Source organism: Drosophila rhopaloa, unplaced genomic scaffold (assembly GCF_018152115.1).
Source record: "Drosophila rhopaloa isolate 14029-0021.01 unplaced genomic scaffold, ASM1815211v1 contig_3, whole genome shotgun sequence".
Lineage (NCBI taxonomy): Eukaryota > Metazoa > Arthropoda > Insecta > Diptera > Drosophilidae > Drosophila > Drosophila rhopaloa.
The window spans coordinates 13,191,114-13,204,743 of NW_025335123.1; the positions used below are offsets into that span (position 1 = coordinate 13,191,114).

General features: G+C 35.7%; 1 protein-coding gene across 5 annotated transcripts in view; it reads left to right on the forward strand.

Annotated features, from left to right (window-relative positions):
• The window catches only part of LOC108049874 (mannosyl-oligosaccharide alpha-1,2-mannosidase IA), a 58,174-nt gene that overhangs the window by 37,174 nt on the left and 7,370 nt on the right, over positions 1-13,630 (forward strand). Inside the window, exons 1-2 of one of the 5 annotated variants that reach the window (XM_017131255.2) lie at positions 3,771-4,132; positions 7,090-7,707. The exons of 3 other annotated variants lie outside the window; for them this stretch is intronic. In XM_017131255.2, the coding sequence (XP_016986744.1) occupies positions 7,165-7,707 (543 nt within the window). In that variant the 5' untranslated portion in view covers positions 3,771-4,132; positions 7,090-7,164. Of the gene's footprint in view, positions 1-3,770; positions 4,133-7,089; positions 7,708-13,630 lie in introns of those variants that run through there. One more of the 5 variants, XM_017131256.2, reaches the window with a different exon arrangement.

The following is a 13,630-nucleotide window of genomic DNA, read 5'->3' on the forward strand; positions in this document are numbered from 1 at the left end:
TCTGGTATTATTAGGCTAGAGGAAATCGAATTTATTTTCTTCCTAACTAAAATTCCAAGGCAGTCAGCCACTTGTCGCTAAAACTGAATTGTGTTTTTATACCTTTGCATTTTGATTAGACATTTCTGACCCATATAGAATATATAGTCTTGATCATACTTTACTATATTCTTCTAATTTTTTATGATATTAAAAAAAACGGCTTTGAAAAAAAGTAACATTTTCTCACAGAAACGCAATTTCGAAGTGGAATATCTCTAAAAGCTTGTGGCTTAATTACCTAAACTCTTGTGCTCCAATTTTACTTACAATTTTCAATTGATTAAGTTTAAAAGGAAAATAAAAGAGTATGTAATTCTTTGTTTTATCCTGTAGTTTCACACCTAATTTTTTCCTGTAAACAAATTCCCCTTAGTGGCTTTTGTTGTTCTTCTTTTCGTTTGTGTCAGTCTTGAGCTTGTTTCTTTTGGTTTTTTTTCTGTTATTGTTGTCATCGTTACCTTCCTAAGGCTGCTGCTACTATCTTTCCCTTCCTTTATTCATGTTTATTTTTTTTTTCGATTAAAAAGCCAGGACTTGGAGGAGGGAAACGCGGTGAAAGCCGTCACGGCATAGAAAGTGTTGAAAGATACATTTTTTTGAAGGCGTCAAATGCTCGTAACAAAACACAATGCAAATCTCAATCCTTCGCCCCTTCGTCCTTTCTCCTTTGCCTTTGTACGTGATTTCTTTGGGCAGACAAAAGGATGCGAACAGACAGGAAGAACAGCAAAAATAATAAAGAAGAGTTAATTAGAAAAATGCTTTGGTCGTGTGGTGATTATCACAAAGGAGGAAAAGGCAACGGAAAATTATGGAAATCATAAAGAAAAATAACTGAGTTCTTTTTTGAGGCCGTTAAACGGGGAATACGTTTGTCGAAAATTAATAGTAATATTTAAAATCCCATTAAATTTGTAGTTTTAGGCTTAGGTTTTGTTTAGGTTCTTCAGATTTTAATTGAGTTTAAATGTATTGTATTGTATTTCATATAAAAGCAACGAACATTTATAACACCATTGTTTTACTTTGCGTGTTTTGACACTCTGTAACAATTTCTATTGTTGTTTTGCCACAGACAAGTGCTAAAATTCCACCGCGTACTCACTTACTTACTCACTTACTTACCCAGTTAGTAACTTACTTAGTGAGGCTTATGGCCAAATAAGTTATTGTTATGAAAATGCCAAGACAAAGGACGAGAAAGGAATGCATGCGAATTAATTTATGTTGGCAGAAGGCGAACGGAACAATACAAAGGGGCGGGGCAAGGACATTAACCAAGTTGACAGGGCATTAGTGGAGCACATTTTTCAGTCCTGCAAGAAGATGACAGCCGTGAAAGGTGAGAGAGGGACACATCCTGCAGGGAGTGAAGGACACGCAGAAAATTCCCAGGGAGGTGGATTTTGGCAGGCAACAATTAATTTGCAGTGTACATTAAAGAGTTCCATGAACCAATCAACAATTGCCGGTTGAAGTTTTAGGGTAATTAAAACCCAGTTGGCTAATTTTAAATAAAAATTCTTTAATTAACTCTCATTTTTGTAAATGCATAAATTTATATATATATATATAATATACACTTCTGCTGCTACCCCTTTTCTTAATGTCCCCTTACAATATTTCAAGGAAACTTATTCATTTCAATACCTTTTTCTCTTTACAAAAGAAGAAAAAACGCAGTACCAAGCCAAGAAAAAGAAATAAACGTTAGGATCCCAATGTGGGTTAAAATAAAAGCCATGAAGATTTTAACCCAGTTACACTTTTCCTAATTAGTCGCAGCTTTGCCAATTTCTTTACAAATTTGTGCCATTTAGCACCCCTCCTTCTTTCCTTTTTCTTAATCTCATGCATACAGGTCGTATACTTAACACGTTTTTATGATTCGCACTTTCCTGTTGAGTTTCACCCCCTTTTAACACAACATTCAGCTAAATCTTCTTTATGTATACATATATGAAATTTACAACCCATTTTATAAACTCAGCTAGGCGCCTATAAATTTTCAAATTATGGTGTTATTTATACACTTGAGCGCGGGGTTTTTTTAATGGCCCTGAATTTTGAATAGGGTGTTCTTTGTCGTTTCCAATTGCAGTCATAAATTACAAATAAATTAAACGCATGTGGAGCAGACGCACACATTGCTTCCTTTTTTCATCAATTCGCAATTAGCATCCGAAATTATTATACATTTTTTTTTGGTAGCAATTAATCGCTGTTCATTAATTGTCATAAAATTGCCACATTAAGTCATTAAATATTTTCTCTTTCGTTTTTCTCTGAAAAAGGGGCCTGAATGGAATTTCAATTTGTAATTGATTTATAATATTACTTTTTAATAATCTGTTTACTAAAGCATTGATAAATATTCGTTTAAATGAAATTAGAATATTTCCATATTTTAATTACTGTTGCTGATTAGTTATTCCAAACTAATTAAAATTTAAGCAGTCATAAACTGTATAATTCCTCTTCAAGTTGATTGGATTTAGCTTTTTTTATTTGACTGGAAATAGCAATTTAATAATTGATGAGTAAAAATGAATGCAAATTACACAGCAGTGTTAATTTATTTCTCTGTTTTTTTTTTGTTTAAGTTTTTAGTTTTCAATATAGCGATCATTTGGATTTGCTTTCCACCGTCGAATAACCCCATCCCCCCATTTCAATTTCCCGCCCCCTAGTTTAGCTTTTTGGTGGGAGCTTTTCTGAATTTTCTCCATTGCCAAATTGTTGCGCATTGCAATGCGTGTGTGGTGTGGTTGTGGGTGTGTTGGTGTGTGCGTGTGCTCCATTCCATTCCATGCCGTTCCGTTCCGCCTGTTGCCGTTCCATTTCCCGCTCTCACCCAGCACATCTCTTCGTTTTCTGATGCACTTCGTCGACTTCGTCGTTTGTCGTTAGCTTTCGTCGCTCTGCCTTTCGTTTAACCCCCACCAGTGCTGTCTCTTTGGATATAGCTAGAAAAAATACAACTTGCTCACAATATATCAAAATATTTTAGAAACTATTCTTAAATATTTAATTTTACCAAAAATATTGCATTTCTCTGGAATTGATTGATACATAAAACATAAAACACTTCGAAATTACAATCTTAAGTCGAAGGAAAGGAAATATTAAAAATGCAATAGATATGTAATGTTTAAAGATATCCCAACTTGTTGTTGTACTACTGTCTATATAAAATCAAAATCAAAAACTTGAATTATAATTTCTTTTGCAGAATTTATTACGATATTATTACCTTACAAAACATAGGAGCAACAGCATGTAATTTAAAAGTTTCTCAACTTTAGTACAACATTTTTAGTTTCAAAAGTGTAAATACAGCTTATTGTCAAGAAACAATGCACAGAAAGTGCTTAGATTCTAAAATAATTAATAATATATAATAGGTAAAACTAGGTATTGAAACTGCAATACCTTTTCCATATTGTAAACAATTTGGTATGTGGATAAAATATTTTTTCAAGTCTGATAGACGTATGCTATTGCTTGTGACTCCCACAGATTTGCGTGACTTACAATGACATGTTAGAAAATATTGAACATTATAAATAAATTTGTTGGTTTTTATCTTCATGAAAATCGCAAAAATAATGCCAAGGCACCATCTCTGGCCTAAGTAATTCGCTCGTCAGTCTGTTTTGCGATTCGGCTCTTGGCTTTCGGCTCCTGTGTTATTTTTTTCTGGTCTTTTTTGTTGGACTGGCTCTGGCCCATTGGTGTTGCCTCAGTCACCGCATTCGGTTCGTTCTGTTTTCGACATCTGCCGCCTGGTTCACGCGCGAAAAAATTCCGAAAAAAAAGATAGGAGACATCCACACAAACACACACACACACAAACACCCCCACTCGTCAAAACAACAAATACAATATAAATTCAAATAAAAACAAACAGAAGACAAACTATTAGCCATATTGGAGCAGCAACAAATTCACTTATTTATAAACAAAATGTGTCACGAAAGTGCCAACCCTGAAATAGTGAACTTCCGAGCGAACCAATTGAGGTTTCAATTTAATTTTGGTTATAACCGAAAATAAATAGAAATTTTCGGAGCACGAGCAACAGTTCCAAGTGGGTAAAATAAAATGTAGGGGGTGGGATGAGGTCGGCTTGGGGGTGTTCTTGGGATGGATTGAAATAATCCCCAGAAATTTTAGGGGGAGAAAGGTGCCACAAGGTGATTAAATACCTCAAAAGTGCGAGTATCTGAAGTTAGATTAAGAGATGTGCGAAATGAAGATGGAATTAGGGTATTCAAATGGACAGCAATGCGGACAATGTGAAAATAAGAGCTGTGAAAATTGGATAACTTGTGTTAGAAATTTTATGAAGAGCATCATGACTAAGGCCATCAAAAATTGAAGTCGATGTGTTTTTATGGTACGCCATTATATACACTTCATATCTCTAGTATCAATCACACTGACATTAGTCACATTAAACAATAAAAAAGAAATAAAATGAAATAAATGCACACTAATAAAGAGGGTTAAACAGTTGATTAAATACAAAGTTTATTAGTTCAGCTACTGACAGTAAAAAAAAAATAATTAAAAATAATAGCGAAAAGCTATAAATTAAATTAAACAGAATCATTAAGTTTTCAAAAGACGAGAATTTTAACGATTAAATACTGCATTTTTGGTTTGAATATAAAATATTATAAATTTAGATAAAGGCTTACATATTTTGTGAAACATATAACATGTGGACCAACATAATTGAAAATGAATTCGGGGTTGAAGAAGAATTTGGGAATTGGAAAAATATATGTCTGAAAAATAGCTTAATCTATGAATCAATCTATATTATTTAAAATAAAAACCTAAAAATAAATACAACTATAATTCAGTTAAAAAAAAACCATGAGAACTAACAAGACCAGTAATTTAAAAATAAAATGATAGATCTTCAGCGTTTTAAGATCAAATATTAAAAAATTGAGTAAATAGGCCAAGCAAAAAGGACAGTTTAGTCGAATAGTCCATGAACTTGTGGCATTCGAAATATGTCCATAAATAAGAATATAAATGAGTAAAAAATTCAGTAGATGGCTAAACGTGTGGTGGCCCCCGAAGAATTAGATTGATTGAGAAAGCCAAATGAAGGACAGCCTCTTGTCACAACTTTCCAGCAATCTGCAATGACTCGTTTCCACAGCCAGGTGCAATGCGTGAAAAAAATGTGGGTGGGGGTGGGTGGAAAATAGAAGTGGGTGGGTGGTTTTTGGGTGATAGGGGTTTTTAGAGAGGCCCGAGGCTTCGGCTTCGTTCTTCGCTCGCCAAGTGCCGCCGTTGCGCTTGACACGTTTTTTTTCCCTCTCTTGTTTTTCTTGTGCAGCCTCAGGTTTTCCACACCGCCCAACTAACCACCCATCCCCTCGCCCCTCCATCTCGCAGGAAAAACCACTCCATGTGTGTTTGTGTGTCACTTTGTTGTGTTTATGTTTTATTTTCATTTCGTGTTTCTTTTAATTGCCAACTGCCTAGCGAGCTCGTCCTTGAGCCCACTCTTTCCCCCCACCCCCTTACTCCCCTTCGCCCCTTTTCACTCTATATTTAAACGCATCTCTCAATGAGTTTTCCCTAACTAGCTGCAGTTGCCAAAAGCAAAATAAACACTCAAAATTAAAGAGAATATATGGGCTTCGTGAGGGAGATTCTTAGAGAGATACAGCAAAAGATTCTCCCATCGTTAATCAACAATTTTCATTATGGCAATCACATGGCATTCACATGGTAAAAATTTAGACGAAATGCGTATTATGTATGGAAAAGTATAAAGAATAAAGCTAATAGAATGACTCAAAAATAAATTCTTTATATACTTTTTTTATTTGTAACTTCTTACTTAAAGAAAAGATTAAAGATATATAATTACTTAAACAGTCCCTTTAATAATAAATAAGTTTTGGGCTTTTGTTCTATGAAAAACATTTAATTTTCCTATATTATTCGATAGTCAAACATTCAAATATAAATGCTTTATTTTTTTATGGGCTTTTTATCAGATTTTTTCTCTCTTTTATGCAATTTAGTGAACAAACGATTTATTGTATGGCGTGCGCTGAATTGATATGAATTCAATTAAAAGAGTCGCCGCCGTCTGAGTGAATTCGTAAAAGGCGGTAGAGGTTAGCGGGAAAATAAATAAAGAATGGAAACAAAATTGAATGAATGAAAACAACTGAATAGGCTGTTATCGGATTGATCTGATATGATCTAGTTTGGTTTTATTTCATATTTGTTCATGGCATTGAGTTGTGAGATGTACTGCTCCCTATGAGAGCATTGCTAGCAACATTCTGGCACAGATATCTTGACCTTCGCTTTACCCAATGTTCCACCCCCGAAATTTTCCACCAAACACCCCCCTCCCCCCTCCATATCCTTTTTTCCCATTTTCTCCATTGATTATTTGAATTTGAAGTGCAGTCGTGCGGCTCAAACAAAACTTGGCAAATCCATAAAATGGCGAATAGAAAAGCGACCGATGTGGGAAAAGTTGAAGGGAAAGAAAACGAGTTGCAGAAAAAAAAAGACAGAACACTTAGACATTACACGGGGTCCAGTTTTCACCTACAAAGTTTCATCTTCCTGCGCTGAAACATTTTATTTGTAGTGCTTTTATTCGAGGAAATTCTTGTACTTTGTGTTTGTTAGCCAGGATGTCCTTTTGGTTTTTGCTGCTGCGACAAAAAAAAAAAGGGAAAAAAAATAAACCACGAAGGAATGCAATAAAACCTTGTCAACTTTTATATTGCTCTGCTGGCGAAGTACTTATGGAAAGGCAGGACGCAAGAAGATTGCTTCAAGTGATGTAAATACGAAGGGAAAGGTATCTTTAACAAAGCAGAAATGATTGTCAAACAGACGCACAATTCTGGAATGAGGTCAGCACAGAATTCTGTCAGGGATTAGTATTTAAAATCAATAAAAAGTTTATAGGAAATAGAATATAAAATGGAGTTATGAGTACTAAAGGTAGAAACCCCTTGGAACTGTTGGCTTAATGTATTTTCTTTAAAGAATAGCATATAAGATTCCCAAATATGCATAAATGAATCAAAATCAAAACTCATAAGCAAACGAATCAAAGTGAAAATGTGCCCGAAAACGTCGAAAACCACACCGCTCCTGTTGATCGCCGGGATTTGTTTTGTGATCGTGCTGGTGGGGATCACCGGAATAACGCTGATCAACAACATAAACCTCTCGAACATCATTCGGTTGAACGAGAAGGTGGCCAGCGATAGTGTCAGCAACAATGAGAATCAGATCAAGGAGCTCAACTATGTGAACAATCATCCGCGGAATGTGTATCTCAAGTTGAATGCCAGCAAGGAGGATGAGGAGGAGAAGATGCAGAAGGAGCAGGAGCAGGAGCATGTCCAGCTGGAATTACCCAAGACATCCGCTGTTATTGGTGGCAGTAAGCTACAAATCCGGGATAATCAATTGAAGGGGTCGTCGGAAGCCGTGTCTCCATCAACTCCCACCCCCTCGACTTTCGCCACCCAGTTGTCTTCCGGTGATGGTGATGCCCCCACTTCTTCCGTGACCTCTCCACCTTTGCCCTTCGGCGGGGTCAAGTACAACGGCTCCAGCGGTTTGATTGATTACGAAAAGCGAAACCAAGTCGTCAAGGTGAGTCAAGGGTTAAAGGCTGTCTGTCCATCTGTCGGGTTAAACGGCGATGTGAAAGGTGTGAACCCAAATTGGAGTATCCATTTCAAATGCCTGACCCCTTGGGGCTAAGATTTCATTAAATGCCCCACTTGTATTCACCATTCATCCAAAACAAAATAACATTGAAAACAAAGGCGGTTCAATAAATAATATGAAATTTGTTTTACTTTCGTAAAAGAGAGAAAACACAAAAATATTTACCAAAGAAAATTATTTAAATGTTTCCTTCAATTATTTCATAGTTATAATGCTTTTGGATGTAAAATAAAAAGGGAGTGTATCTTACACAAGGTACTATACTAATAATATAATATAATAAAATACTTTTTAAGTTTAGTATTTAGTTGACTTAATACTACAACTCCCTAAAACTTTCCCAAGGGATTAAGTTGAGTCTAAGAGAGTAAAATATTAAGATAATGCTTGACTAACAGACACAAACACTCAGATAAAAAGATATTGGGCGGGTTTCGGAAACGCCAGGTTTTAAACAAGCACGTGACAACAACAACAAACATTAAAGAAAAACGAAAAACGAAGAGGGGCGTCAAGTGGCCACCCCTGAAATACACCCCCAAATCGCACCTTCCAAGCACCAAACTAACCCCCTTTGAAAGCCCCCTAAAACCTCCGACTTATCCACCAGTGAATGTGATCTAAATCTTGGCGTTTATTACGCTCACTTGGCTCCTTCTCTTGTACAATTGCCATTACGTGGTTGGCCATAGTAGCCCCCCTTTTCTCGCCGTGGAGGGGATAGTGGATAGAGGGGGGCTCAAGGGGGAGGTCCTGTGCCAATTGCTTTACGCTTTAACGGCTCAAAAGCCCGTGTCAACTGGAAGTAGATACGTATAGAAACGTGGAAAACGGGCGACCTTGACTGAGGCGATGCGCCTAAACAAATTGCAATTGCAAATACGTTGCAAACCAGGGGAAAAAGAAGGGAGTATAGAAGTTCACCCCTCACATTGGAATAATTCGGATCTGCACTCTAATAAATATTCATTAAAAGCGGCAAAGATACACGCAAGTTCAATTTATCCTAAGAATAAATACTATTTGTACATTACAAATATAATAAATACTCTATGGTTTTCAGAATTTAAGTTGTTAAAAAGGAATATAATCGAAATCTTTAATTTAAATAAAGTCGAGGTTCTTTATCTCATAACAATAGTTTTTTTTTATATATAAAATGTACCCACAATGTTTAAGTGTATTTTAAGTTCAAAAAAAAAAAAAAAAAAAAAACACCAGTTTTCCAAACACAACAAAATGTAGCCCTCAAAGCCCTTGAGTTATTTCAAGTTGAATTACCCGTTTTAAATGCCTACTTGAACTTGTATGTATTATTACAACATTTGCCCGGTAATTGTGCTAACTTCAAATGTAAATCGCATTTTTAAAATGCCAATCAAACTGTAGATTATTTAGTTGTTGGATAACAGAGCTCAAAGACAGCTTGATTAATTTGAATGAGAACTTGAACCCAGATTGCATTCTATTGACTTAAATTTCCATTTACCAGCTGGAGATGGATATACATACCTCAATCACTGGGACAATGATTTCCATTTGTAGGGGGGATTGCAAAATTGTGTGCAAATATTGCAGGTGAATGTGTGATTACAAATGAAGACATTTATATATGAAAAAGGTAGCTTAAGAATTGCAATTTTCCTTGCTAATACAAAAGGGGGCAGCAGATCGGAAAATCTGAGGAAAAACAATCTGTTGCAATTTAACTTTCTTGTTTCTCGTTTACTTACTTCATCTGATGTTTTATTCATTGTTCTTTTCCGATTATTTACCATTGTAGGTGAGTTAACTTGAAATTGATGATGATACACCTTTCTGTGACGGGGGAAATGGCCATCTAAATGATATGTATAACTAAAGTTGGGCAAAACTATTCATTGTTGAGTATGATAAACTCTGCACTTTGAGCTAAGCCTTATACATTTTTTAAATTGCCTCTATTAGAGGTTATACAAATATTTTTAGATTCCTTACCCTTTGGCTTTGAATTAGTTCTCGTCAAACTAACAATTTAAAAGTTTGAAATATCTTTAGAAATTGTCAAAATATGCAATTATGGTTTTCTCAGTAATATCCGAAAATATTACAGACTTTTTATATTGAATAGAAATGTCCTTTTTTCCAATCAAAAATTCCTAATGCTCAAAGTGACTTACATAAATCATAATTTTTCAAGCCCTAATAATATTTCAAGTTCAGAATTTTCTCTTGAAAAGCCTTAGCCTTGGGATAGAATTTCCATTGGAGGCGATTTTCCCGCCATCTTCTTTCCATTCCTCTTTTTTTTTTTGTTGTGTGTTATTCATTTTTTCTTTTGTTCACTTAGTTTGTTTTGCCTTTTTTGTGCTGCCTTGTTTTGCTTTTCATGTTCTACACATGTTGGCAGCTAATAATCGAATTGTGTTCAGCCATTTGTCCGCCCTTCCCAGCTAATCTCCGCCCCTAAAAATCACCCATTGCCACCCACTTTTTCTCACCCATTTTGCCCATGCAAATTACAACGGGAATTGGAATGAAAAACGAATCGAACGAGGCATTGAAAAGCCAAACGCAGACAACTGAGCCACTTGTCCAAGGTGAAAGTAAGTGGGGAGGAAAGCGGGAAAATGGCAAAATGGGAAAATGGGAAAAGCGGCAGAGAAATGTGTGAGGCATTTGGGGGACACAACATTGCGTAGTATTGACCAATTCTGCTGGCCGTCAAAAATCGCCGGGCCAAGTGGAAAACCAACAGAAAAAAAATGCCGAAATCAGAACAGTGGTAAAATCCGAAACATTAGCTTAAATAATACATTAAGCAAAGCTAAAATATAAGCTATACAAAAAAGCCATACAAATTTTCAATTTAGAATTAACACCTTAAATTTAAAAATCATTTTTAATATGATCTAAAACGAACTAAAGAAGGAAAGCACAGTTTCGCAATCCGATGTTTATATACCCTTGCAGTTATAACAAATTGTATATTCTATAGAACGATTATACATCGAATTGTTTAAACGCAATGCAGTAATATCGAATTTCCAATAATTTCGATTAAAAAAAAACTATAATCGAATTTCTGATAATTGGTTACTAATAGCTATGTATATTTTTTAAACAAAAAGTTATACTTTATTTTCCCGTTTATACGAATAATAAACATACGGTTGGATACAATTTCGATAGATGTTCGATTTGAGTAATATTGCTGAATATTTTTTGACCACTGTGCGGTCATCAGATGGACGAGAAGTCCGATGACAACAACAAACACCAGCGAAGCACTGACACTAACCCAGTTTTGTTGTTGCCCTCCAATCGGATCAGTGTGCATGTGTGCGTGTGGTTGTCATTGGTATTTGTGTGTGTGTGTGTATTTGAGCGATGGCCATGTTTTTGAGCATTTTGACCGTCTCGCTTTGACCAGTATCATTGTCAGTGGCACAGGGTCAACAATGGGTTAACACAGCTAGTTAGGGAGAGAAATGGCACAGCTAAAGTGCAGGACACTTTGGCATTTCGCAGCATAAGCGGGAATAAAACCAAAGGAAAGGTAAAGGACTTCATCCTTCTTGGAAACTTTCTTTCCTATCACTTTATTGTACAATAAAACTATTTTTATTTCCTGCAGTTGCATTCAATTTCTTCAGAGTTTTGCAGCTTACGTTTTATCTTGATAGTTTTTTTTTTCATTTAATCTTCGTCCTTTCATCAGCAAAAAAAAAAATACGGTTTTTGTTCTTGATAAAAACTTCAGTTCATATTTTGTAGTAAAGCCACGCCCACTCACCAAAAACGCCCCCACAGTCACAGCAGCCGCCGGCACCTTTATGCAAATAGTTAGATTGTTTTCCCAAATATACCCTGTGGCAATTAAATAATAAAGGGTATGCTGGTCCTAGACTTTGTTATATGCAAAATTAATAATATATTAATAATAGGTAGAAAATAAGTTATTAGTTAACTTATAATCCCAGGATATTATTTTAATATTATCAGTTCCTTAAAAAGTTTATTTTCCAATTATTCGTATTTTAAAATTCTTTTGATTTCAAATCCTTTGAAAGATCAGTTTAGAAATAATCTAAAACGGTAAGTAAAATATCGAGTCAGTTAGCTTAAAGTGCTCTGATTTTGACTAAATATATTCGAAAAGATTAGGCGACACAGAGGAAGAGAAAGGAAAACTAGATTGCAGTTGGAAAGTTGAAAGAAAAAGCTCTTGCCTCGTCTTTTGCATTATTTTATGGCCTTAAGCAAATGATTTTTCTTTGCCAGAGTTTCTGGATAAACTTTTCCGCTGCCAAGGAAGTTGTGGCATTTTTGTGTGTGTGAGTGTGCATATTTTTTTCCAAACAATTTTTCAACTTTTACTCTTTTACTCCTTTATGGTATTTTTTCGGTATATTTGTTGTACGCTTTATCTAATGCTTTGTTCCCCATTTTGTTTGGCCAAGAACTTTGTGCCGAAAAGCTGCATTGGGAACATTTTGTATTATTCAATTATGGCAAGCTGAAGAGATGATGCACCCCCTCCCCCGCCCCCTTCCCCCCTCTCTTTCTGTATTCATCTTCTCATTTTTGCAATTTCAACTTTTCATTTTTTGGCTGTAAAGATTGCGCTCGTAAATCGCCCGCTTCTCCAGGGACTGTCATTAAAGTTAGATGTAGATGGAAAAGGACGAGGAGGGGGGAAATATTTTGGGAAAAGAGAATGCGATACAGGGGAAGTTGCCTCCGAGGAACGAGGGGCAGGGTATCTTGTTCTGCGCGGGGCTTTTAAAATGAGAACACGACTGAAATGAAATGCCATCAAGTGAATGACGAAAGTCACGTGCCAGCGGCTGACGGAAAACAATTCCAGCGAGTGCCAACATTCAGCTGCGGCATGCCTCAAACTCAAACGCAAACTAGAAGTGTGCGACAGCCTACACTGCGCGAAACTCAGTCCACAACAAATCAGAGTGCACAGGGGAAAAAAAAGATCTCATTCTTCGGTCTTGGATTATCCCTTAAAATGACACACAGAGAAAAAAGTCTCAAAACGCCGACGTGCCAGAATCATATTTAGAAAATCTGTTAGAAAAGCTTATCCTAATTGATGTAAATATTTTGTGTGATATAGTGTTCTTTAAGATTCTCATGTGAAATCAAGTGGAAAACATAAAATAGTGGCGTTGGATTCTCAGTTGTAATCAATTAGTATATATTAAGGATTTTACACAATTGTTTCTCTTACTCTAGAAAAAGACCGTTTAAATCATACAATAACTGACCCATTTGATATAAATCTTTAAATTTTAAGCAAAAGTTATAGTGACATTGTTTAACGTAATATTTTACAATATTTTAAGTGCAGTTTTTGTCACCTGCCGTCTGGGATGTGGACACATTGTGACATATGACGAGTATCTCCCACTCGTATCTCCCTCTCTCTCTCGCTCCCCTCTTCTCTCCTGCTCGCTCCTTTTCTGCCATGTTGGGACATTCCATTGCGGAAATTATGTTCCAACAGACCAATACACAAAAACACATACGTTTAGGTACAGGAGACATTTCCTTTGGGGGAAAAAAAATAAACCTTTTTTTTGTATACTACATTATTAGGAATAAATATTGTATTGATTTCATTTCTTACTTCAACTTAATAAAACACTTTGAAATAGTTTTTGTTTTGTGGATATTTTTATTTAAAAAGTATGATCCTAATAATGGCAAAATCTGCGCCTAAGCAATTATCTTTTTACTCAATTTTTCCCTTCACCCCGACCACTTAAATATGTTTAGTAATCAAAGTGTTTGATACTAAATTTATGTGTTCGTCATGTAGAGAGCTCACTGTATCTGCACGGTGATGTCG